Consider the following 27,956-nt stretch of genomic DNA (forward strand, 5'->3'; position numbering starts at 1 on the left):
AGCAATAGCCAGAGAAAGGAGTTTTAATTGAATAGACTCAAATTTCACAGTTTAACAGTCATGGTTTTAAAGGGCTAAAATGGAGACCAACATCTCTTTTAAATAGCATTTTTCAGAGAGATCAGATTTTTAAGTGAACCAAAAGGTTTTGATTCGAGTTTCAAAGATGCACATCCAACATAATGTCCTCTTACTTATAATTCTCACTTCCACCTGTAACAAATTCATAATAATTTATATTTGCCAACTAATATTTTTTAATGAAGTTAATATATTATTTGTCAGCTCCTGAAATGAGAGGCTCAGTGCTGTAATAATAAGTACCTAAGCTGAAACCATGAGATAATCTTTTTACAGGCCTTTCCCAGACAGTCAAAAAGGGAAAAAAGCATGTTTGTGTGACAGTCACACCTACATACTTACGCACAGCTGCGATACAGCTGAAGGTCGAATGCCTACACAGTGGTTGTGTTTATGACATTTGGCATCTTTCCAAAAACCTAAAGTCAAGTAAACTTCGCTCAGGCTAACTTTAGCAATCTTGCACTCAGTATACTGCAATTAATATCTTTTTCCTTTTGTTTTTTAGTTCTTAAACTTTCTAACGTTTAACACCTTCTTTGCCTAAGGGGGAATTTTTGTCAAGTTATAAAAATAACTCCCAGCAAAGTTCCTCTCAGAAGAAAAAAGACAACAAATCAGTGTATAGTGAGGCAGAGTGCAGTGCATTTCATAGGCTTGAATGTATGGAAATTTAATTAGAAGCGTATGTGGAGAAACATTAAATGCAAACTCAATTTAAATAACAACATATCTGAGAAAACAGAAAAAAATCATTTTTATTTTCCTTTTTCAATTACTACACAGTCCATGTTCCTCTCTGTACACTTAAAAAATATGTCCTTTTTTCATTCATGGATGAATTGCTTCATTGAAATGAATGTTCTCTTTTATTTTGTATTTTATTGTTTGTTCATTATTAACATTAAATAATATATAAAAGTGAACACAATTTACAAAATGCAAAGTCAGAACGTATTTTGCACCTTTACTTCAATGTTTGTATCCATAAGTTGCCAATATACAGGAAAAAGAAACATGATTTAGATTTGGTGGCAATCATTTTGAGATACTTATGACATTTAGTATTGTTTTTTATGTCTTTTTTATTTCTTCATTTTCTCCTCCACTGTTCTGAGCTTCTGTATCAGGTTGTGGTGCTGATTGTTTGATTAGAGTTTGAGGACTTCCTAAAATTGCTGGTTGGGTACAGTTATTGTCGCTATATATGATGTTAGCATAGTAGCCAGGCCCAATGGTCATTAGAATTTCATCAATTACTGAAATCACTTAAATTAGAAGAATTAATAGTCACTGGATCTACTGGATTTCCCTTAAATCTCTAGAATTATTAGAACTGCTAGTCATTAGAATTGTCTGAATCACTAGAATTGCTAGAATTAATGCTGGAGTCATTGGAACTACTGGAGTCATTAGAGTCACTAGAACTGTCTGAGTCACTGGAACTGCTGGAGTCATCAGAATTACTAGAACTGTCTGAGTCACTGGAGTCACTGGATCTACTGGAGTCATTAGAATCACTAGAACTGTCTGAGTCGCTGGAACTACTGGAACTGCTGGAGTTACCAGAATCACTAGAATTGTCTGAGTCACTGGAGTCACTGGAACTACTGGAGTCATTAGAATCACTAGAACTGTCTGAGTCGTTGGAACTGCTGGAGTTACCAGAATCACTAGAATTGTCTGAGTCACTGGAGTCACTGGAACTACTGGAGTCATTAGAATCACTAGAACTGTCTGAGTCGCTGGAACTACTGGAACTGCTGGAGTTATCAGAATCACTAGAATTGTCTGAGTCACTGGAGTCACTGGGACTACTGGAGTCATTAGAATCACTAGAACTGTCTGAGTCGCTGGAACTACTGGAACTGCTGGAGTTATCAGAATCACTAGAATTGTCTGAGTCGCTGGAACTACTGGAACTGCTGGAGTTACCAGAATCACTAGAATTATCTGAGTCACTGGAGTCACTGGAACTACTGGAGTCATTGGAACTGCTTGAGTCATTAGAGTCACTAGAACTGTCTGAGTCCCTGGAGTCATTTGAATCACTGGACTCACTGGAACTGGCACTTTTGTTGTCAGAACCAATTGATTCATCATGATTACATGAACTTGAATCAGCTGAATCACATGAGTCATTTGTAGTTGTCAAAAAACTTGAAGTTCCACCAAATGGATTGTCCCCCTGCATACTTTGGTCATCAAAATAATATGAATCTGGTTGTTGTTCAGATGATAAGACTTTTTCTTGGTTTGGCACCTGCTCTTCGATTATCTTTCCATTCTGCATCTCAAGGCCATTTTCCTCGGTTTGATCGTTAGCTTCTCTTTTTTCCACTTGATGTCCACTGTTGTATTTGTCTTGTTTGTTTGTGTGAATACTGCTATTTTGATGATGGCTGTACTTGTGCTCATTCTGTAACAAGTAAAAATGATCAGAATAAAAATTTATTCTATACGTTAATAGCAACAAAGCTACATGTATCTTCATATTATGCACTGGGACATTACTCCCACTGAATACATTTCCATCTGTGATCTGGAAATAAACACAGTTTAATAAAAATATAAGCATGACTCAGTCAAATTCAATCAATGAGATCGTAATAGTAGTTTTCGAGTATATACTTACAGCATGCACACTTTCATCATGTGAAATCTGCAACGTATAATGAAAAAAGTAAACAAATCCTTCCAAAAACCTCACATTAGTCAAATATAAATAATGTATTGCACTTACAGGAATGGCACTCAGTGTCCCAAACAGACAGAAGAATAGTAGTGCAAGTACCATGGTGGCTTTTTTCTATAATAAATGATATATGCATAATATGATCATCTTTACAGAACTTCATGAAAAATCAATACATACTAAAATGGCATCAAACATTCTGAAATAGATTTTAAAAATGTTCAAAGTTTCATATAAGCAATAAAAAAACAGCACTGTTTAGTTTTTAACACTCGAACTCCGACTACTAGAATCGCTGTAAGCGGTCATTTTGACCGCTCATTTATTATTTTATATAAAACATTAATAATCAATATACAATTAAGCATAAATTCATTTTCATTTTTAGAATAGGTAATAAAAATAATAATAAAGCATCAGGACATGAAATAAATCAATGAATGTAAACATTTATTTGATTGACAACCGTCGAACTGCAAATTTGAATTACAAAATGTAAAAAAAAAAAGTTTTATTAATTCTGTTAAGAAAATTCTAAAGATCTTTATTTAAATTTAATTTTAATGTATTTTTTATATAGGATGCTGGGACATTGTACCTACCTCCTTGTTCTGCAGGTTTATATGCACCTATGCAATTGAGTGACAGCAGAGAGGCTTCTGAGGCGAAGTGATTCCATTCTGCACGTGTCTATTTAAACATTCTCTAGAGCAACAACAAAAAAATGCAGACAGAATGAGAAGTGACGTCACAAGGCCTAATTAGCGTTCTTTAAAGGGGGTAACAGCATTGTACTCCTCTTTGTCTTGAACAGATACTTACTTTAAAATACACCTGAGGATTGTTAATGATAAGGCTGCCCACAACATAATTGTGAGTTTTATTGCAGATATATGTTTTGCCTTCTAAATACATACAATTACTCCCGGAAGAAAAAGGAAAGCTTGTATTTATTCAGCTCCTTTCAGATGCATAAATTTCACTAGGAGTCATTTTCCAAGATGCATGTTCAGTATTGCATCTTATGCTGATTCAGTCATTTTCTTTATCTGGGTTGGAGTTAATTCTTCACAAGCAGTCTAGCAGTCCTAGTTTCTCATTTCATTTCATCAGGATTAAATAGACTCAGCCTCTTTTAAGCATGGAGCAAATATAAGAATTTATAGAAAAATACTCCGTACTCATGGAGAAATGCTAGATAAAAGGACTCTCCTCTCTGCCGACATTGAGAAGAGTGTCCTCGAATCAATAAATTGAAAATCAATAAATTGGAGATACATCGAGAACTGCAACAAGTTTGCACCAGTTTGGAATACAGTCAGACTGAAATCAGGGCTCTTAAAAATGACCATTTTTAGCAAATCAGCTTAAAAGAGATAAAGAAAAATCAATAAATACAATGATTAAGGATTCACAAGGAAACAGCTGATATTTTCCAGAAGACATAAACATTCAGAAATTTCAGAATTCAGCAGTCAATTTTATCCTTCTGTTAAAGATTCAAATCCATTAGATATAGACACTTTCTTAAATAACACTGGTGCCACATACTGAGGGTGGGGAATTTTTTTTTGAGCCCATTTATATATTTTTGACTATCCATCCACCCATTATCTATACTGCTTCATCCATCTGGGTCACGGGGAAGCTGGAGCCAATCCCAGCATCTTTGGCAGAGAGGCAGAGTCCACCCTGGGCAGGCCGCCAGTCCACCACAGACAAACAGCCACACCTATGGGCAATTTAGAGTAGCCAGTTGACCTAACCTGCATGTCTTTGGACTGTGGGAGAAAACCCACCCATACACGGGGAGAACATGCAAACTCCACACAGAAAGGTACCCTGGGTGACCTGGGGAATCAAACAATAGACCTGCCTCCAAACAACAGAATCTTGGTTTTCTGAGCATTTAGTGATAAGTTGGTTTCTGCCATGCAGGTTTTAACCTCGTTAAACTAATTAGCTAAGGTAACAATATATGTGGTGTCGTTAGGCGTAACCGGAATGTATAATTGGGTGCCGTCGGCACAGGAGTGATAGTTAACATCATGTTTTCTTATTGTGTTTCCTAATGGCAGCATGTAAAGAAAACAATAAAGGACCAAGCACTGATCCCTGTGGTTCTTCATATCTGACCGGTGACATTGACAACGGAGTATTTGACACTTGAACATACTGATACCGATTACTCAAATACGCTTTGACACTATTCCACACGACCCAACCTCAGATTTAAGTCTTTGTATTAGGATAGAATGGTCAACCGTGTCAAAAGCAGCACTAAGGTCCAGAAGCATTAGCACAGTTGTGCTGTCAGCATCAGTTGCCATTGTTATGTCATTTACGACTTCAGTTAAGGCATTCTTTAATCACGTCAGGATAACTGTTAGGCCTGTGGTTACTATTTCTGTGATGTTTTTCAATGTATTTAAAATAATAAATATATAACTTTTAATGAGTTAACTTGTTTGTGGGGTACATTGTTTTAAACATTAAATAAATATTGCTATGTGGGGTAAACAGAACAAACCTATATAAATACATATAGTATAAACCTATTGTGAGTTATATAGCCTAATCTGGAAAAATCACAGTAGGCTAAAAACTAAATATATCGCACAGAAATCAGGGGAAAGTTGAATCAATGTTTTTTATTCTCAGTTAGAGCACTGTGTTGCTTTGAAAGGCATTGCTCTAGAGTGGTTCAGGTCCTATTTGTTGGAGTTATTCTATCGGTATTAATGACTGTGTGTCATTATCAGCACCATTGTCCTGTGGGGTTCTTCGAAACTCTGTTTTGGGGCCAATCCCGTTCTCCTTGTACATGCTTCCTGTATGGTCAGATGTAAGAAAGTATGAACCTATTGCATTGTTATGCAATTGAGATTGATCTGCCCCTGAAACAGCATAACATGGACTCACTAAACTGATTTCTAGACTGTTTTGAGGACATTAAATCCTGGATGGCCTCTACCTATTTAAAATTCAATGATAGTAAAACTGAGGTACTCTTAATGGGGCTAAGTGATGCACATCCATCAAAATTAGGCTCCCTGGAGGACTTTTTGAAACCTAAAATTAGAAACTTAAGTGTCATAATGGATTATAAGCTTAAATTGGACAAAACAAATTAACTCTGTAGTTAAAGTTAACTTTTTCCAACTGAGTGTTTTAACTATGGTTAAGACCTTTTTATCTTTCACTGATCTGGAGATGCAGGTTTGATCAGTCAAGCTTTCACACCTGCAGATTGTCTAAAATGCTACAGCATGTCTTCTTACAGAGACACATAAACAGGAGCTTATCACGCCAACACTGGACTCCCTCCACTGGCTCCACAGCATGGTCAAGCTCCTTCTTACATTTCTGACCTTGTCCACGTAAACCATCGACATCAGCAGACTATGTTCTTCTAATAGTTCCAAAATCTAGATTGAAGCAAAGAGGTGATCGGCCATTTGCAGTCATTGAGCCAAGTTTTGGAATGAATTACCCCTCTATGTAAGGGGTTGTCATCTTTTAAATCTTATCTCAAAGCGTATTTTTATTCCGTAGCTCTTAACTCAGTTTGAGAGCCTTATTACGTGCCGTAAGGTTTTGGGTTCGTACCGCAAGGGTTTGCGTTTTTTTATGTATTGTGTAATTTGCGCCTGTTATGTTCTGGTCGGACGTCGTCACTTCCGGGTTAGTCGTAGGAGAGGATCGACCACGCCAAATCCCCAGCTCCAGTTTGCTCCTCTGCTTGTGCTTTGTGCTATATTCTGTTTTGATTGCTTGTGTACGACTCTGGTCTGTTTTCTGGTTTATTGCTTTTTTCTTTGCCCCATGATTTTTGATCACCTGCTCTCTGTATTTGCCATTCCTGTGTACTGACCACCAGTTTATTTGTATATTTGGATAGGGAGATAGTAAGAGTGACTGTCTTTTGTATTATTTTTCCTTTGTAGGTGAGTTAGTTTGGGACTCGGTGAGGTAGATTGTTTGTTGTATTGGCCTGGGTCACTCTTGAAGGCTGTAACTACATTATGGTGAGCAAACTTGTAAATACACACTCGGCTTATCGTCCCTGTTTTGTGCACCGTGTTTGTTCTGCCCTCCCCCCCCACACATCCACCCACACATCTATCCTGATGCTCTCCAACCCCCTAGACTGGGGTTCATAACAGCCTTTTTATCATCCAATTACAAATTATCCACTTGTAAATTTGGCTTTTATTTGTTAATTACTTGTTTCTATCTCCTGTTTTTATTTTCAGTTTTGTTTGTTTCATCCCCATGTTATTTGACCCGGTTTAGATCAGCTAGTCGCTGTTGGCCCTGTGGTAGTTTTTATTGGGACACTGTCCGTGTGTTTATGTTCAATGCTTCTGTATCTTGTTGTCATGTATGTACGTGACTCACAAATCATATTGTGCAGCACTTTGGTCGACTACAGTTGTTTCAAAAGTGCTTTTAAAATAAACTTAAATTTGAAATTTGAACTAGCGATGTCTCTGTGACATAGAAATGCTTTGCTGGAGGATTTTCAAGCATTGTGGAGACATTATGCCAATGCATGTGTACTGTCTGTGTAGTTTTATTTTGATGTTATTGCTGTGACAGTACAAGACAAGATAACTGTCAAATTTTATCGATCACTGCACCTAATATCACCCATTCATTGTTCCAGCATAAGGTCAGTTGACATTAGACTGATTAAATAAAATTTTAGGGGAATAGACTCACGCAAGACAAAAGTAATGAATAATGAGCTCATTTAAATTTTAATTGCGTTATTTAATTTGAAAAGGTAATTGGTTACATTTCTCATTACCACCAAAAGAGGTGGAATTACAGTATTAAAACGTATTAAAGTAGCCTCTAAATGTAAAGTTCTTCTTGCAGCTCAGTTTGGCCCATGTGGATGTTTTCTTGTTATCTGGCAGGACCGCGGAGGAGGCCTCTCTCTCGTGCCAAGGTCGCAGGCACAGGCAAACAACCTCTGTACCAGCAGCTTAAGCACAGCACAAGGACAGACACTGATATTCCTGCCTAAGGCCTAAAGCCAAGTGAATGCCACTAAGCCCCCACCCAGGCTACCCCACACTTATTTCCCGCAGAAATCCTTCCACAAAAGAACGACATAGAAAATAACAAGTGGGTCGGAGCACTCTTCAGTTTACAAGTGAGGTACGAATGGATTTGCAATTGGACGATTGATCTTAAGCGTGAGATAATTAACTAAATTCAGGAAACAACTGCTTTCAGGAAACACACCCTAGATATTTTGTTCTTGAACAGGACTTGTACAGAAAGATACAATTGTTTGCCTTTTATAGACAAGTAACAAGAATCCTGCTGGGGGCAACATGGGGCGCCGGGAAAAAAAAAAAATGCAATGGTGATATTTGCGTGATCAGTTTTCTAGCTATTATTTGCATGTCACATCAATGATATCATGTAATCAAGTGGGTCAATTAACCTTGTTGGAATGGGTGACCTGATTCTACTTAGGCAGGCTACCACTGAGAAGTACGAGATGGGACGAGGGAGGGGGGCAGGGCTGGATTGACCTCAGGTCTCCCCACTGGAAGCCCAAGGTAGGAAGAGTAGGGGAATCTATCAAGTACAGTAGTGCACCTCTAACTCTAACTGTACAGTACCAGTGGCACTGTTAGGCCTATTTTAGCGTGGCTTTAGCCCCTGTATGAACTGGTTAGATCATTAGAAATAATAATTACAATTACTACAATTACTGCGCGGCATCGCGTGGACTTCGGCAGACCGGGGTGGTGGTCCCCATCTTCAAGAAGGGGGACCGGAGGGTGTGTTCCAACTATAGGGGGATCACACTCCTCAGCCTCCCTGGTAAGGTCTATTCGCGGGTGCTGGAGAGGAGGGTCCGTCGGATAGTCGAACCTCGGATTCAGGAGGAGCAGTGTGGTTTTCGCCCTGGCCGTGGAACAGTGGACCAGCTTTATACTCTCAGGAGGGTCTTGGAGGGTTCATGGGAGTTTGCCCAACCATGTGCTTTGTGGACTTGGAGAAGGCATTCGACCGCGTTCCTTGGGGAATCCTGTGGGGAGTGCTCCGGGAGTATGGGGTGCTGGACTGCCTTATAAGGGCTGTTCGGTCCCTGTACAACTGGTGTCAGAGCTTGGTCCGCATTGCCGGCAGTAAGTTGGACTCATTCCCGGTGAGAGTTGGACTCCGCCAGGACTGCCCTTTATCACCGATTGTGTTCATAACCTATATGGACAGAATTACTAGGCGCAGCCAGGGCGTTGAGGGTGTCCGGTTTGGTGACCTCAGGATTAGGTCTCTGCTTTTTGCAGATGATGTGGTTCTGTTGGCCTCATCTGACTGTGACCTTCGGCTCTCACTGGAACAGTTCGCAGCCGAGTGTGAAGCAGCTGGGATGAAAATCAGCACCTCCAAATCCGAGACCATGGTCCTCAGCCGGAAAAGGGTGGAGTGCTCTCTCCGGGTCGGGGAGGAGGGCCTTCCCCAAGTGGAGGAGTTTAAGTATCTCGGGGTCTTGTTCACGAGTGAGGGAAGGATGGAGCGGGAGATCGACAGGCGGATCGGTGCGGCGTCAGCAGTGATGCGGGCGCTGCATCAGTCTGTCATGGTGAAGAAGGAGCTGAGCCAAAAGGCAAAGCTCTCGATTTACCAAGCGACCTACGTTCCTACCCTCACCTATGGTCAAGAGCTGTGGGTAGTGACCGAAAGAACGAGATCGCGAGTGTAAGAGGCCGAAATGAGTTTTCTCCGCAGAGTGGCTGGGCTCTCCCTTAGAGATAGGCTGAGGAGCTCGGTCTTTCGGGAGAGACTCAGAGTAGTTCCGCTGCTCCTCCGCATTGAGAGGAGCCAGATGAGGTGGCTCGATGCCTCCTGGACGCCTCCCTGGTGAGGTGTTCCGGGCATGTCCCACTGGGAGGAGGCCCCGGGGAGGACCCAGGACACGCTGGAGGGACTATGTCTCTCGGCTGGCCTGAGAACGCCTCGGGATTCCCCCAGAGGAGCTGGATGAAGTGGCTGGGGAGAGGGAAGTCTGGGTTTCCCTCCTGAGACTGCTGCCCCCGCGACCCGACCTCGGATAAGCGGAAGTTAATGGATGGATGGATGGATGGATAAAATATATTTCATTATATTTTCTTTAACTAACAATTTTATAGCCATCTACAGTAAAATAACTGGATCAAATAACTAAATAATGAATTTTCACCAATAAAACTTAATTATATAAACTTTATTATAAACACTCATTTTCGATGACAGTTGTATTTTGTAAAAAGTTCAACATATGTAAGACAACAGAAAATATCTGAGTATATGTTATACATAAAAAGTACAAGATTGTACAGTTATATATTTTCAATTTCTGAATAGTGAAGCATATATAATGTAAAATGTATTCAATGGTCAATAAAGACTGTATACAATAGTTATATAGATAATATGACTAAAAAATGTTGTATTTGGTGGTCTATTACTATTACATTTGATGGCATATTGCATATTTCATACAGTACAATGCAATATGCAATGTGATGTAGCACGTCATATAAACCACACTGTAACATAACCCTCTATTGATGTTTTTTGGGGTCCTTTGGTCCTTTGGTTTATCAAATTCACTCACTATTACATGGTGTAAAGTTAGCCAAATTTGTTACTTTTAAGTTCAATCTCAGAAGAAAATAATAATTACAATTGGAAGCCTTTTATTATCATTACACCATTTATAATGCAATTGCAGAGCAACTACCCCTTCAGATGTGAGGAAACAACAAACATTCAAGCGTTTACACAGTAAATGTAAAAAAAATATACATTTACTGTGTAAATGATTGAACGTTTAAATGAGGCTGGCATATTGATTTTGAATGCTTATCACTTTGATTTAGCACAAAAATTGAAAAAAGAAAAAGTAAACATTTTTTAGAAGAAAAAAAGACGACACATGCTAGGATACAATGTTTTGTGGCATAATTACCACAGTTACGGATCCCTCTGTTCATTGTCAGGCCTTAATAAGCCATGGTTTGGATCAAACAGGTCATCTGATGTTTGGAAAGTATATTGTTTGCTCTCACAGTCATCTTGATTTATGCTGCCCTGGCATCCGCCTACAAACATATTCATTGTGGGTTCATTGCTCTCTGTATTATCACTGATCTGGTTAGTAGAGTGTTTTCTTTCAGCATGGTTTACCACCAGAGTGTCTTCCTGGCGGATCGGTTCGTCCCCTTTGTCTTTGTTCTCTGTGATCGCATCCGCACTCTTCACAGTAGCCTTGAACACCCGCATCCAGCTCTGGTTTCAATAAATCAAGAACATAAACGATATCAGTATTTGTATCTGCAGCCTCCAACAGTACACTGTATGCTTTAAGTAAAGATAAGAGTGTGCTCACATTCAGAGTCTGCTCTTCCTTGTCATCTCTTTTGTCTACAGCTTGAATATGGTCACTCTGTTCAGAGTTCAAGACCATAAATAATAAGTAAGCAGTGATTTCGACATACAAAGATGCGTATGGTTACAGACTTCAATTATCTTGTCTTGTGCAAAAAAATGCAGAATAATGAATTTACCAAGTTTTCAGGTGTATTGTCTTCTTCTGAGGCCTGTGAGTAGAAAGACCATGAGCATTTCTTTTTGATTCTCAAATGAACAGATTTATTGAGTGCTGTGTAGAGCTACCCAACCCTTTAGATGCCCTTGCTGTCAGGCCACTACCTTTGAAATGACAAGCTATGGCTTTTTATTATGTTACCGTATTCTCTGAGGTGTTCTCAGAAGTATCTTCTGAAGTATTTTCAGAAGTATTCTCCGAGGTGTTCTCAGAAGTATCTTCTGAAGTATTGTTAGAAGTATTCTCCGAGGTGTTCTCAGAAGTATCTTCTGAAGTGTTTTCAGAAGTATTCTCCGAGGTGCTCTCTGAAGAATTTTCTGAGGTATTTTCAGAAGTATTTTCTGGCAAACTCTGGCATAGCAATAAAGAGTGAATTAGTGATATATTGGTGAAATACAGTGTTCATATTAAACTCTGTGTAATATTTATGTAATTTTAGCTTGCACAATTCATCAGCATCTACCTCAGGTCTTTGATCCAGACTTTGTGAAAAGAAACTTTGTAGCATGATCTGTGGATAACAACAAATGTGAAAGAAATCTGATAAAATACAGAAATAAGTTACTGCTCATTAATTGTCTGAATCATTTGTAGATTTTCTGCCATTGAATTAATGATCGAAATTCTTCATTATGTTTTTAGAGGAAAGATCTATTATCTATTACTTTTTGTTTGTTTTTGGAATCTCAGAAAGAACAATACAGACAAAACCTGAAACACTAAAGACATCTGACGACATTTGTCTCTAAGTCCTAAGTATTTCACTATTTCACTTATTTATCTCCTTGTGCAAACATAAACCAAAGACCAGTCCAATCGTTTAAACGATCAGGATAGAAAAGAAATGATGATTTATCGTTGTTTTTTTTTTCTTTGCTCTTTCAGAACCAATAACAAACTAAGACAATCCTAGCAAACTAACTAATGGAATTTTTTATAGTAAATTTATTCAATTTTGATGTTTTAGACAAAAATGTTCTTAAGAAAAAGACTGTGACATCTTATAGTACATAAAATGATCCTGACAGCAGTAATTTTATAATCAACTACTAATGAAAAATAAATGGAAACATAATAATAACCATGGGAAACACATTTGAATAAATAACAGAACTTTGCTTCCGGAAATAAAGAAGCAAATCTAAATACAAAAAAATTTACACAGTACATACAGAAATGTCTGAAACTGTTGATTATAGTGCACCTTAATCCTCTTGATTTTTATTTGGACCTATCAAAATAAATATGATGCATAATGATTAAGTCTTGTGAAGTTACAGTATTACTCACAGAACTTGTCTCTTGAGGATGATCAACCAAATCATCTTTCTGAAATATCTGTTAAATGAAAGTAAGCAAAGTTAATGTTTGAGAATAATAATTTAAAAACGTCATTTTTAATTCAATGAAAACTTACTTGTTTAGCAAAGGCAGTTGGCATATAAAGACAGCAAACCAATATTAAGGCTGACTTCATCCTGGTGGAAAAAAAAACCAATGTGAATACAAAGTCTGGCAGATTTCAGTCAAATGAACTAAATGAATAAAGAAAAATATTAACACAGTTCCTATAAATGTAAAATCTGTGTTTTTTCTTTGTAAGACCTGACTGATTGAGTGAGAAGTGGATGAAGGCTCTTCATTGCTGAGATGGTCACAAGCAGCCCTTAAATATCTGCACCGACCCACAGCTTCACAGAGCTGTTTATGAAAGTTTCGAAGACAGAATTATCCTCACAGTCCTCTGTGCACCCACCACTCCCCCATGACATGGTCACCAAGGGTCCCCCACTCCTTCACATTTATTGTGAAACACCTTGTCAACATGGCCTTCATTTGGAAGGATGTCTAATGCAGAAGCCACTGAGCAGGGCCTGCGGGCTTCAGGGCACCACAGCCAGGGAGGAGCACGATTCCTGCACAGCACCCATCTTCCTGTTTGCATGTTCATTATGGAGAAAGGAATTTGGAGGGTTGTGCATCATACAGCCAAAGAATTGCAAAATATCTTGCATATGTATTTGGCTTTTTACAATTGTCAGTCTTATACCAATACTTTCATACATTTTAATGGTGTGAAATAGTTAAAATGTGCTTAATGTAAAGTACATATGCAAAAAGAATCTGAATCAGAATATTTATTGTCCTTTTTCACATTAAATGCACATTCATAATACATTTATGATGCATTCCTAAGCAGCATGTAAGTATACCTTAACATCTAACAGACCTTAACATCCTAACATACCTTAACATCCTAACAGACCTTAACAGCCTTAATGTACATTAATAAACATTATAATATATACTAGATATTATATTAAATATTTGTATAAGAATAATTAGCTAAACTGGCACTTGTAAAAAAGCCAAATACATGTGCAGAGACATTTTGTAATGGAGAGCTACTGAGTATCAGACAAAGGGATTTTGGCAGTTTTTCTGAGTCCATTTTTAGTTAAATAGTTGGGATTTATGGGCGAAAGAATCTCAGCGTGTGCCAATTCATTATCCATGTCTGCTAAATGCAAAAAAAAAACTGCAAGGAATATTAAATATTTGCTAAATGAGATCCTTTTGTTTTTTAAGTATTATTTTATAGTATTTCAGTAACAACAGTGCAGAATACAGCCTCACCCACCACAAGCACATAGCAATTCATGTAACTTCCAGGTACATAATTGTCAAAAGAATTGTGAAAATTTCACGTGTATTAATGTGAATGATTAATGAATAAATTTGATTAATTATGTTTTGATTTATGTGATATCAGTGAATATTAAATGGTGCTGTACATGCCATTTATATCCACTGTGCATGTCCATTAATGCGTCAGTGTATGTTCTGAACACCCATGCTCTCTGCCTGCCTTCCCACATGTCCGGGTGGTGTGCAGGTTGGGCACCATCTGAGCTGGAGTTCGGGTTCAGTACCATGGAGGCGTGAGATGGTGGATGTGACTTACAAACTGTAACATTGATTACTTGGGAGGTTTGGGTGATCTGGTTTTGGATCTGGTGATCCATTGTGATCTGGCTTTCTTTTATTTCTCTTTCTTTCCATTTCACTGTTTTTGCATTGTTCTCTCTTTATCGTGTTGCGCTGTATCACAACACACCCATGTAAAGCCCTTGGGGTGACTCTGTTGTGAAAGGCACTGTATAATATATAAATGGAATTGAACTGAATTTTGTTGGTCAGAACAACAAGCACTTTAGCACTGAAACACAGAAGTAAAAAGACAATAGTCATATCTATGATTGGACTGGAAATGTAATGTCATAATATTCACAGAATAGCTCTTCCTTACGGAAACGGTCCATCTTCTGTAAATGTATTGTCATTGTACAGCTATTGTCCTTGTGGCTTGTGTGGGTGCTTCAGAAACACCACAGGCATGGTGAAGACAAAATGAACTGCAAATCTATTTTAGATTATGCAGTTTACCACATGCACATGTCCTCTTGTGTTTTTAAGTAGAAATACAGCTCGTATGTCGAAAAGTAAGGCAATCAGTAGGGTGATATCTCTATATATCCTGAAACAACTCAGGGTTAAAAATAAGTAATGTTCTGCGGAAACATTATCATGGGTTTGCACATACCAGCTCAGAAACCTTGATTCCTTTGCTTTTTTGGGAAAATTAAAATTAAATCAGACAGAAGGGTGTGTAAACTGCACCATAAATATGTGGCTTTGTGGTTAAACCAGCCAATATTTAATTAAATGTTACTGTATAATACAACTAGCATATAATTACTCTGCCAAAAACAAAGAACAATTTAAATGTTAAAGGTATCTTAAAATCTTTTTCTATAAGGATATTCAACAATCTGTTTACCTCCTGAATGTGAGAACAGAGGAGAGGAAACAAAACTCTATCATTTGATAGAAGTAAAAAACCCAGCTCTTCAAAGCCCCCAGGCATGTTAACAGTAAACAGGCCAGAAGGCATTGCATGCTTTATGTAATGCTGTCTTGTGTGATGTTGTCTGTGGATAGTCACACCGTCTGTAAGTCAGCTTTTCTCTCCAGACCAGTAGCTCTGCCTGTGGTCTGCTATACCTACAGGTGAAGTCAGTTGGTGTCCAGTCTTCAGTCCTCTACAGACCAGTACCTCTGCCAGTGGTCTGTTATACCTACAGGTGAAGTCAGTTGGTGTCCAGTCTTCAGTCCTCTACAGACCAGTACCTCTGCCCGTGGTCTGCTATACCTACAGGTGAAGTCAGTTGGTGTTCAGTCTTCAGTCCTCTACAGACCAGTACCTCTGCCCGTGGTCTGTTATACCTACAGGTGAAGTCAGTTGGTGCCCAGTCTTCAGTCCTCTACAGACCAGTATTTCTGCCCGTGGTCTGTTATACCTACAGGTGAAGTCAGTTGGTGTTCAGTCTTCAGTCCTCTACAGACCAGTATTTCTGCCCGTGGTCTGTTATACCTACAGGTGAAGTCAGTTGGTGCCCAGTCTTCAGTCCTCTACAGACCAGTATTTCTGCCCGTGGTCTGTTATACCTACTGTACAGGTGAAGTCAGTTGGTGTCCAGTCTTCAGTCCTCTACAGACCAGTATTTCTGCCCGTGGTCTGTTATACCTACAGGTGAAGTCAGTTGGTGTCCAGTCTTCAGTCCTCTACAGACCAGTATTTCTGCCCGTGGTCTGTTACTGTATACCTACAGGTGAAGTCAGTTGGTGTTCAGTCTTCAGTCCTCTACAGACCAGTATTTCTGCCCGTGGTCTGTTACTGTATACCTACAGGTGAAGTCAGTTGGTGTTCAGTCTTCAGTCCTCTACAGACCAGTATTTCTGCCAGTGGTCTGTTATACCTACAGGTGAAGTCAGTTGGTGTTCAGTCTTCAGTCCTCTACAGACCAGTACCTCTGCCAGTGGTCTGTTATACCAACAGGTGAAGTCAGTTGGTGTCCAGTCTTCAGTCCTCTACAGACCAGTATTTCTGCCAGTGGTCTGTTATACCTACTGTACAGGTGAAGTCAGTTGGTGTTCAGTCTTCAGTCCTCTACAGACCAGTATTTCTGCCAGTGGTCTGTTATACCAACAGGTGAAGTCAGTTGGTGTCCAGTCTTCAGTCCTCTACAGACCAGTATTTCTGCCAGTGGTCTGTTATACCTACTGTACAGGTGAAGTCAGTTGGTGTCCAGTCTTCAGTCCTCTACAGACCAGTATTTCTGCCAGTGGTCTGTTATACCTACAGGTGAAGTCAGTTGGTGTCCAGTCTTCAGTCCTCTACAGACCAGTATTTCTGCCAGTGGTCTGTTATACCTACTGTACAGGTGAAGTCAGTTGGTGTCCAGTCTTCAGTCCTCTACAGACCAGTATTTCTGCCAGTGGTCTGTTATACCTACTGTACAGGTGAAGTCAGTTGGTGTCCAGTCTTCAGTCCTCTACAGACCAGTACCTCTGCCAGTGGTCTGTTATACCTACAGGTGAAGTCAGTTGGTGTCCAGTCTTCAGTCCTCTACAGACCAGCATTTCTGCCAGTGGTCTGTTACACCCATGGCCTGAAGTTTGTGATTCCAGTAAAGCAGTAAGTAATAATATGAACAACATTGTGGGTGACAGGAGGCACCCCCTTGCCTCCACATTTGACAATATTTATTAAAAATATATGTACGTTTTCATTTGTCCCACAAGCCATTAAGTTTTGAAACTAAAATAAGCACAGTAAAATAAGTATGATGTTCAACTGGTCTGGTCAACCTAATCTTTTGGAGTATGGCTGCTGGTGTCTGTAATGCTGTGATGTGTATGTATATACATATGCCTACTGGTGTATGTAATGCTGTGATGTGTATGTGTATACATATGCCTACTGGTGTATGTAATGCTGTGATGTGTATGTATATACATATGCCTACTGGTGTATGTAATGCTGTGATGTGTATGTATATACATATGCCTACTGGTGCCTGTAATGCTGTGATGTGTATGTATATACATATGCCTACTGGTGTATGTAATGCCGTGATGTGTATGTATATACATATGCCTACTGGTGCCTGTAATGCTGTGATGTGTATGTATATACATATGCCTACTGGTGTATGTAAAGCTATGATGTGTATGTATATACATATGCCTACTGGTGTATGTAAAGCTATGATGTGTATGTATATACATATGCCTACTGGTGTATGTAAAGCTATGATGTGTATGTATATACATATGCCTACTGGTGTATGTAAAGCTATGATGTGTATGTATATACATATGCCTACTGGTGTATGTAAAGCTATGATGTGTATGTATATACATATGCCTACTGGTGTCTGTAATGCTGTGATGTGTATGTATATACATATGCCTACTGGTGTCTGTAATGCTGTGATGTGTATGTATATACATATGCCTACTGGTGTCAGTAATGCTGTGATGTGTATGTATATACATATGCCTACTGGTGTCTGTAATGCTGTGATGTGTATGTATATACATATGCCTACTGGTGTATGTAAAGCTATGATGTGTATGTATATACATATGCCTACTGGTGTCTGTAATGCTGTGATGTGTATGTATATACATATGCCTACTGGTGTCTGTAATGCTGTGATGTGTATGTATATACATATGCCTACTGGTGTCTGTAATGCTGTGATGTGTATGTATATACATATGCCTACTCGTGTCTGTAATGCTGTGATGTGTATGGGTATGTGTATATGTACTGTATGCCTACAGGTGTATGTAATGCTGTGATGTGTATGTATATACATATGCCTACTGGTGTATGTAATGCTGTGATGTGTATGTATATACATATGCCTACTGGTGTCTGTAATGCTGTGATGTGTATGGGTATGTGTATATGTACTGTATGCCTACTGGTGTATGTAATGCTGTGATGTGTATGTATATACATATGCCTACTTGTGTATGTAATGCTGTGATGTGTATGTATATACATATGCCTACTGGTGTCTGTAATGCTGTGATGTGTATGTATATACATATGCCTACTGGTGTATGTAATGCTGTGATGTGTATGTATATACATATGCCTACTTGTGTATGTAATGCTGTGATGTGTATGTATATACATATGCCTACTGGTGTCTGTAATGCTGTGATGTGTATGGGTATGTGTATATGTACTGTATGCCTACTGGTGTCAGTAATGCTGTGATGTGTATGTATATACATATGCCTACTGGTGTCTGTAATGCTGTGATGTGTATGTATATACATATGCCTACTTGTGTATGTAATGCTGTGATGTGTATGTATATACATATGCCTACTGGTGTCTGTAATGCTGTGATGTGTATGTATATACATATGCCTACTCGTGTCTGTAATGCTGTGATGTGTATGGGTATGTGTATATGTACTGTATGCCTACTGGTGTATGTAATGCTGTGATGTGTATGTATGTACATATGCCTACTTGTGTATGTAATGCTGTGATGTGTATGTATATACATATGCCTACTGGTGTCTGTAATGCTGTGATGTGTATGTATATACATATGCCTACTTGTGTATGTAATGCTGTGATGTGTATGTATATACATATGCCTACTGGTGTATGTAATGCTGTGATGTGTATGTATATACATATGCCTACTGGTGTCTGTAATGCTGTGATGTGTATGTATATACATATGCCTACTGGTGTCTGTAATGCTGTGATGTGTATGTATATACATATGCCTACTGGTGTATGTAATGTTGTGATGTGTATGGGTATGTGTATACGTATGCCTACTGGTGTCTGTAATGCTGTGATGTGTATGTATATACATATGCCTACTGGTGTATGTAATGTTGTGATGTGTATGTATATACATATGCCTACTGGTGTCTGTAATGCTGAGATGTGTATGTATATACATATGCCTACTGGTGTCTGTAATGCTGTGATGTGTATGTATATACATATGCCTACTGGTGTATGTAATGTTGTGATGTGTACGCTCATAAATGCTAAGTGGAAGCAGTATTGGAGCAGGAGCCACACAGCAACCTATTATAAAGCAAGAACCGAATAAGACTCTAATTCATTGACATGGTGAAACTTGTGGCAAGTATATGAACAGAGTATAAACAATTTACACAACTCACACAGGGTGTACAGAAGTTACACAGAGTATGCACAACTTACACAGAGTATACTGAGACTTGGTTGCTTCTTGGCAAGAGGTTTCTTGTTCTGCACAAGTCAGTCAAACCAAGCTGACTGGATCACATGCTCTTTATTTGTTGTTATCCTATGTTATTTCTGCTGTAGTTTATGTCATTATGATTTAAGAATTACATGTATTATCATTAAACCATGGGAATGTTTAGTCATTTTGAACATTTTTGTTCTTGAAGCAGCTATTTCATTCAAGGCATTTTTACCAACTATGTTATAACTGTATATTATGTCAGCAACATTGTTTCTGGTGGTAAATGTGACGTGATTAACAGTTTTAATAAACTTTTATTCTTCTTCTTTTTCAGGGAAAGTAAAATTTAAACTGACAGAAGGGTGTGTAAACTGCTCCATGGTAAATATGTGGGTTCATGGACAAACCAAGAAATACTTAATTAAATGTGAAAACTGATACTATGTAATATAACTAGCATATAATTACTCTGCCAAAAATAGAATATAATTTAAATGTCTAAGCTTTAAAGAAGCCCCACTATCGAACTGCCATAATTGTCTTTATTCAGGCTAATAGTATATTTAAAGCAATTAAAAATTAATCAGAACAGGATTAGGTTACTGGGGAGATTTTCACACAAACAAATTTATTTGTGGGTGTGTGTGTTTATTTTGTTGTGTTTGTTGTGTGTGTTTATTTTGTTGTGTTTGTTGTGTGTGTTTATTTAGTTGTGTTTGTTGTGTGTGTTTATTTAGTTGTGTTTGTTGTGTGTGTTTATTTAGTTATTTCCTTATTTATGCACGGGATTGGTTTGCTGTATATTTATATATCTGGAAAACATTATATATATATTGCCTTAGGGGGCAGTTTGTGGGGCAGTGGGCTAAACCCTCCGTGCCTGTAATCGGAAGGTCACCAGTTCAAGCTGAGCCTCAGCATGTCTGTGGGCCTTTGAGTCAGATCCTGAAATTCCAGCTCCTTGGCTTCTGCTACAGGTCGCTACCCTTCACTGCTGTTTTCTTTCACCTACAGAGAGCAAGATGGGACAGTGTCTAAAGAGAATCCCCCAAAAGGATCAATAAAAAGAGTGTGTGTATGTATATATATAAATGAGGTTTTAATAGTTTGGGGAATTATATTTTTAGACCAGTGTCCTCCAAGCAAAATGAAGAAAAAAAAAGATCGATGAAACTCTCTAATTCATTAGATTGTTTGTGTTGCAAAGCATTCTTGAGTGTGAGGAAGGTGTTATATAAATTAAACTTAGCAGGTTATGTGTGTATGATTCGTAAGATAATACATCTGAACAGACATGGCAATAGCTCATCTTTGTTTTCTATCTTTATGCTTTTGAACTGTAGCATAAAGCATGTTTGTCACTATACTGCCATCTTGTGATGAAGTTACAACAAAAGAAAAGATAGAATAGCAACCCCTTTACATTTATATTGTAACATCTGGCTGACCAAGGCATCGCAGCCATGAGGAGGAATGAGGAGGCTTCGTTAAAGAGGAAACAAGGTCCTTTTATTTAGTTCTTAAAAGGACTAACATAGGCACCAACCAACCATCGATTCACACATAATGGGAAAGCACAAGGAGGTCTGACATTGGACTGTAAGACACATATACAGAGTCATTTATACAAAGACACGCGAGGATTGGACAGGGTTCACATATGACCCAGGCATGGACACACATGACAATAGGGAATACAGCAAGTATTTATAATTACACAAACAAGGGGCTATTTACAGTAATCAAGCATGCTCTGCTGCTACCCTACAAATATTAGTAATACATAATATTTGTTAGTGTAAGTCATACTAAATATTTAATATTACACTTCGTGACTTGGGTCTCGGCATCCAGTCTCCCGCACGTTAGCTGTCTTTGTGACCATGGAATCTCACGTTTCTCACACTAGCATTTAGCATTTTTAATAATGGGTCCAAAACATAGTGCTTCCAGTGCATAGATTAATAACTTTGTACATGCAGGGACATAATTTTAATGGTTTGTATGTTACATAGTACGGTCTGGATAGGAAATGGCAAAGTAATTTGACATGCAAAGTGCTGTGTTCAGTACTGTTTGTTTAGAAATTGGTAATAAATAGACTTTTAAGCTCTATTTTGATGATCTAACACAAAGCATAAAATGCAAAGTGCAACTAACATTTTTGGGCGTGTCCAAACCCATTTTGCTATTTTGATGGTGGAAAAAAACTTCACGCCAGCGCCAAATGGTTGTCCTAACTCTCTTAATTTTTCAGAGAGGTGTTTTGGGTGTAACATGCAATAAACCAATCAGAATGGCATGACAACTCACCCTTAAAAGGCAGGGGTGTATGAGCTATGGTCGATAGCTGTTATAAGGGGGTGTTTTCGGCTGAGGAGACGGACCTGCTTGTGCGCGAAGGGGAAGTGCGGGTCTACATCATTTACAGGAGCACCACTGTTCCACCTAAGCCGTTTGTGGTGAGGCAGCCCTGGGATGAAGTAGCAGTGAGTGTGTCCTTGTTTTCTGGCATCAACAGATGCATCTGCTCAGGGCCAAAAACAATATAATGATGTCAGAAGTTGGGGAAAATAGAAGCTCACTGTTCAATGAGCACAGTGGCTGGGAACTGGGGGATTAGAGGTGGGTGACACCAGTATGTAAATATTTTATCATTTAGAATTATAATAACAGTGAACTATTTATGTACATAATTACTGTAAATTAAAGGATAAAATAAAATTGTATATAAACCAGTCAGGAATCTTTCAATTGTTTATTTCAAATTAATATTTACATTGAAATGCATATGTATCTGCACCGGCGGTGAGTACATGAAAAGTCATTTTGGTGCCTTCGGCGTCTCACCGACCCACCAGGTTTGTCACATCGTGTCTAACGAACATTGTGCACCTACACGTTTCTAAAATGTGCCGCTTAAATATCGTTTAACGATGCACCACTGACTTTAGACATGGTTTTTTGTTGGCCAGGATTACAATGTCATTTCCCTTGCTTAAAATGGCAATGCGCCTACAATGTGCCGAGCCACATCTCATTTGAAAAACCCCACTCCTACAAGTGGGAAAAGCACACGAAATCATGTCATTTGGAAAACATGTGCGATTTCTGCTGGTGTCTATAATTAGTGAATTTCCACATTGGTGGGAACCTGCCGCACCTAACCCTAAGCCCTAACCCTAAACCTAACCCTCATGAATGTGAAGGGGGTCACTGTACACTTTTGTGGATGTCAAGTAGGTAAATCTGTGTCCAAGTTTATTATACCAATCATATGTTTATTTTGCTGACAAAGCTGTAAGTGGACCTGATATTGATACACAGATAAATGTCGATAAATGTCGAAAAAAAAAACTAATTTCCAGAAAACCCGATCCCTTTTTCTAAGATATATCAGTTAAAAACATGAATATACAGTGAAAAAAATACAGATCAGTTTCAGTTTTAAACCTCAAGACCTAGTATACATAAATCTGAGGTACTGGATCCGGGCACAGATTAAAATAGAAATGTGACTTGAAATATTTTAAGTTCCTATAGCAAATAAAGTGTTTTCCGGGGGAGGGGGCAGTGCAATGCAGTGGTTTTTACTGTTGCTTCACACCTCTGGGACCATGGTTCAAGTCTCCGCCCTGGCCCCATGTGTGTGGAGTTGGCATGTTGTCCCTCTGTCATCAAGGGGCTTGGGGCAGTTTCTCCCACAGTTAAAAAACACCCTAAGGTACATCAGACTGTCCTGTGATGGGTTGCTGCCCCATTCTGGGTTATTCTCTGACTTGCGCCCGTAGACTTCAGGATATTGGACAAGCGGGTACAGAAGAAATTTCTTCTGATTTATGCTAATATGCAGTACTTTAACAGTGTTTCACCACTTCTCATGCTTATACAAACTCTTACGCCAAGGAGTGTCATTTGGTGGCTAGAGGGTTGTCTGTTGGGTGTGGTTTTCAACAACCTACCATAAACTGCAAACTGTGTGAAAAATAGTATCATTCGAAAAAGAATTACTTGGACACTCTGGCAGCTGTTCAGTCGACTTATCAGAGAGGAGTTAAGTTCTTGCCAAAAGACCATGAAGTGAAACGAGATGGAAATCAGATAAACAGATAAGTCTTCTAATAATGTTAAGTGAATGTTTATGATAAAAAGAATGTACATTACTCAAGAAAGAGTACTTACCTTCTGATGGAAATATTTAAACATTTTAAAGTTGGAATAGAACTCAAATATTCACATTTATTTCAATTGCTTTTTCATATAAAATGTTTTGTGTACTTAAAGTTGCAATGTAACCTGTATATGGTGTTGATTCATACAGTTGGCAATATGGTGACCACAGTGATGATCTTCCTGACCCTTTGGGTGACTTTTCCTGGAACTGTGAGTATTACATGTTTGAATAAAGCCATGAATATGAGGGCATGAGTGTGAATGAGCATTGGTAAAAGTGTGGAACATGCAGCATACTTTACATTTAAATGTATTTCATCACTGAAATATATTTAAATGAATTTAATCATTTAATAAATTAGTTTATTGTTTCAGCTCATATTTGTTTATTCATTGTTTCCATTTAAAATATACCTCAGAACAATTGCCAACAACATTCACTTTTAAATATGAATAATGTCCCATATTAACTCTTATGGTATGAATTTGACATGAATACATTTGGCTTTGTGCAGCTTCCTGGAAAACACCATTATCTGAGTAACTCAGGCAGCGATGAGGTAAGAACCTGCAGCCGTTAAGGGTTAGGACAGTTCTGATTAACCTGTAAATTATTATTGTTATTATTGTGATTATTATTATTATTATTAGTAGTAGTAGTAGAAATAGTTCTCATCATCATTGTTGTTGTTCCCCTATAGAGGGAGTGCCCCCTTTTCACATTATATCCTACTTATTACTGTTGTTGTTTATGTCAGTGTTGTTGTTGTTTACCTCTTTCCTTTTTCATTTACAGGCAGTGCCCTTTTTCACATTCTGTTCTCCTTATTACTGTTGTTGTTTATGTCAGTGTTGTTGTTGTTTACCTCTTTTCTTTTTTCATTTACAGGCAGTGCCCTTTTTCACATTCTATTCTCCTTATTACTGTTGTTGTTTATGTCCGTGTTGTTGTTGTTTACCTCTTTCCTTTTTCATTTACAGGGAGTGCCCTTTTCACACTTGATTCTCACTATTATCATCATCATCATCTTGATCGTTGTTGCACTTTTCTCCTTTTCCTTTAGAAAGAGTGCCCTTTTCCACATTTTGTTATTATTATTGTTATTATTATTATTATTATTATTATTATTATTGATCTTGTAGTCTTTTTTCCTTTACAGAGAGTGCCCTTTCTCACATTTCTGAAGTCCTACCTTCCGATGCCCGCACCCCCACGCTTTGCACTGCCTGTCTGGCCTGCGTTTCCAGCCGCCTTCCCTCAGCCAGTTCCCCCTCCCTCACCAAATCCAATACCCATGCCAACCCCTTCTCCTGCCACCACTCCGCGAGGTGACAACTGATAGAATGGCCTTGATCCCCTGAGATGCTCCCAAATCTTTATTGTGACAATGAACGGTTTGTACTTACTAAACAATGAACCTAGAATTAAACTGGCACAAAATACAGAATTAGATTTTTAAAAAGGCCCTTGCCTCTTAATCTTACATGCACGAGTGCATATTATGAGTAAAGTATAGAACACAGCCCTTCTAAAAAGAAAATAATTTTGATTGTTTTGTGCAATTGTACTGAACAAAAATGCTATTTTGATGCATTAAATGCCTTATTGTTTTATATTTTCTTTATAACTAGTATTGGTTCTTATAAATCTTTTTCACAAGAAAATGTTTGCCATTTAGCAAATTACATGACCATCTGTTTCACTGTCAGCCAATAAGAGTTTATGTTGCTGCATGGCTCCAAAACAAGGGGTCTGTCACAGTGACGAATGTAGCATCAGTCTGCAAAACTCAGAAGCTTCCATTTCCATGAAGTGTGATCTTACTCTGGCTTTCCAGGTATTGGCAGAAGCAGATATGAACCTTGGCTTCTGTTCAGTAATGATAGCTGTCACTTGGTCTCCTGCCTAAGCCTTATTATCATGGGATTACTGTAAACCATGACTTGTGAAGACCTGACCCATACAGGAGCTGTTGAGTAATACATACTTTTTGTTGTCTTCCTCAGCGGTTTGTCTGACCTCATACATACCATAATCTTGCAGAAAATAATAACATAGCTAATATTTAGTTGGGAACAGTTGCAACATTTAATTTCGCTTGTGTAAAAATAGGTATAAATATCTAATACAGCTGTTTTTTGTGTGATGTTTAAACATATTGAAAATGTTACACTTTGGTAATTGTTTTTTCTGAGCAGTCATGGTGGCTCAGTGGGCAGTACTGTTGCTTCACATCTCTAGTGTTGAAGGCCAAAGTTCCACCTTTGTGCTGCATTTGTTTAGTTGCATGTTCTCACTGTTTTGCATGGGTTCCTCCTGCAGTCAAAAGACATGCACTTTAGCAAACTGGTATTTCTAAATTTTCCTGCGATCAACCTGTCCTAGCTGTGCCCCTGCCATGTGCCCTGTGATGGACTGGCATCCCGTGCAATGTGTACCCCAGCCCTGTGATGGAATGGCATCCCATGCAGGGTGTGCCCCAGCCCTGTGCCCTTTTAAGTGATTAGAAGATGGATGGATGTTTTCTGAGCACCGCCAGTAGCTTTACGCTCAAGTATTGTATATGGTACCTAACATGAATTAAAATTTATTCCTGCATGAAAATGATATGGTTTATCTAATTTCTTTTTTGTTATTATCTAAAATAATGGAACAGAGAGGTGAATTAGTGGATGACAGTGTGAGCTAAGTTCATGATAAATGAGAGTGGCTCGACAGGTCACTGGTTTGAATCCCATGTATGGCACAGTAGTCATATCAGCATTCAGCCTTTGAGCATCACTGAGCCCAAGCCCAAGTGGATCTGTGTGCATATGTCCTACTATAGCATACTGATTTCAGGGGGGGTGGAAATCTGTTCCTTGAAGGGGGCACGGGCCTGGCACTGAAATATGCTGAACTTCCTTTACCGCCCGCTGAACAGTGGAATGACAGACATTGCATATCATGCATAGGTGTCAAGGGGCTGCTTTCGATTTCTGGGAGACCCCCAGTACTTCCAGGAGTGGGATGTCTGATGTGTGTATGTCTTAAAGGAACATAAGAGTAAGGGACTTCTGTATATCTGTACCTGTACGGAAGGGAAAATAAAGCATCAACAAGTAATAATAGAGAACAGTTAAATGTGTGTAACACAAAAGGAGAACATGACACAGCCTGACACTATGACCTGGTTGGTCATTTGAATTGAGCAGCTGTATGAGACAGACATTTATCACTGAAGTGAGTAAAAGGGCAACTGGAAACCAAAGCCATGCCTGCTCCACATCCTTCTCGGAAACCAAAGCTAGGTCTGCTCCACATCCTTCTCAGAAACCAAAGCCAGGCCTGCTCCACATCCTTCTCGGAAACCAAAGCCAGGACTGCTCCACATCCTTCTCGGAAACCAAGGCCAGGCCTGCTCCACATCCTTCTCGGAAACCAAAGCCAGGCCTGCTCCACATCCTTCTCGGAAACCAAGGCCAGGCCTGCTTCACATCCTTCTCGGAAACCAAAGCCAGGCCTGCTCCACATTCTTCTCGGGCTCCTCCTAGAACCTAGAGGTCGGCAACCTTTTTAAAGCAAAGAGCCATTTTCTCCTAAATGTCTGACCCAACATTTTCAAATAGCCACAGTGGGCAAAGAAGGGGGATTGAGATATGATTTTTTAATGTGATATGTGTGTATATGCATTTAACACGAAAATAAAAGTTATTGTAAAGTACTTATAAAAACTATTATAGATAAACTATTTTGGGGGGGGCATCTCAGGTTTAAATCACTCGGACGCGTAACAGCGCAAAGGTGACTGACAGTACAACACTGATTAGTTCTGTAGCGATAGTCTTCACCCTCATCCCTCCTTTCGTTTGGCTCTGTAGTCATCTGCCCTTCACTCTCCACTTCAGTACTGTAACTCTGCTGACCGAGCAGTGCAAAATTTCCTCACCACTCTGAACTCAGCTGGCTATAATATGTAAATCGGAGAAAATATAATCATTTTTACGAAAACCTGGGAAGGCATGGTGATGATTTATTACAAAAAGTATATGAAAGAATTAGGAATCCCAATAAACGTTCAAGCGTCCATCCAATCTCAGGTGCTTAAGAAAACTCCGGAAAGCATATCATTTAACCAGAGACGTAATCTCATTTTAGCGAATGACTTTGAGGAAGAGGTAAATTATGCAGTTAAGACACAACAGAAGCGTGTGACAAACTGCCTCATTCACATATAGCTAAAGAAATATGTAAACGAACAATAATAATATTAACACATAAATAAAT

At 38.8% G+C, this 27,956-nt stretch overlaps 2 protein-coding genes and 1 long non-coding RNA gene across 3 annotated transcripts; 1 reads left to right on the forward strand and 2 right to left on the reverse strand.

The window, feature by feature from the left end:
* Window positions 1-1,420: 1,420 nt before the first annotated feature.
* Window positions 1,421-2,374, reverse strand: LOC140593548 (uncharacterized). Its single transcript, XM_072718476.1, has one exon. The coding sequence runs from the start codon at window positions 2,372-2,374 to the stop codon at window positions 1,421-1,423; it is 954 nt and encodes a 317-aa protein (XP_072574577.1).
* A 7,618-nt stretch (window positions 2,375-9,992) lies between these two features.
* Window positions 9,993-13,170, reverse strand: LOC111859277 (uncharacterized). Its single transcript, XM_023841807.2, has 8 exons — window positions 12,999-13,170; window positions 12,811-12,871; window positions 12,684-12,731; window positions 11,857-11,904; window positions 11,535-11,744; window positions 11,353-11,385; window positions 11,175-11,231; window positions 9,993-11,074 (listed from the first exon to the last, which is right to left on the reverse strand). Exons 1-8 carry the CDS (start codon window positions 13,034-13,036, stop codon window positions 10,760-10,762), a joined length of 810 nt encoding a protein of 269 aa, XP_023697575.2. The 5' UTR covers window positions 13,037-13,170; the 3' UTR covers window positions 9,993-10,759.
* A 10,663-nt stretch (window positions 13,171-23,833) lies between these two features.
* Window positions 23,834-25,303, forward strand: LOC140577681 (uncharacterized). Its single transcript, XR_011981831.1, has 3 exons — window positions 23,834-23,899; window positions 24,205-24,249; window positions 24,850-25,303. It is a non-coding gene; the product is annotated as an uncharacterized lncRNA (long non-coding RNA).
* Window positions 25,304-27,956: the final 2,653 nt, after the last annotated feature.

Source organism: Paramormyrops kingsleyae, chromosome 12, assembly GCF_048594095.1.
Source record: "Paramormyrops kingsleyae isolate MSU_618 chromosome 12, PKINGS_0.4, whole genome shotgun sequence".
NCBI classification, from domain to species: domain Eukaryota; kingdom Metazoa; phylum Chordata; class Actinopteri; order Osteoglossiformes; family Mormyridae; genus Paramormyrops; species Paramormyrops kingsleyae.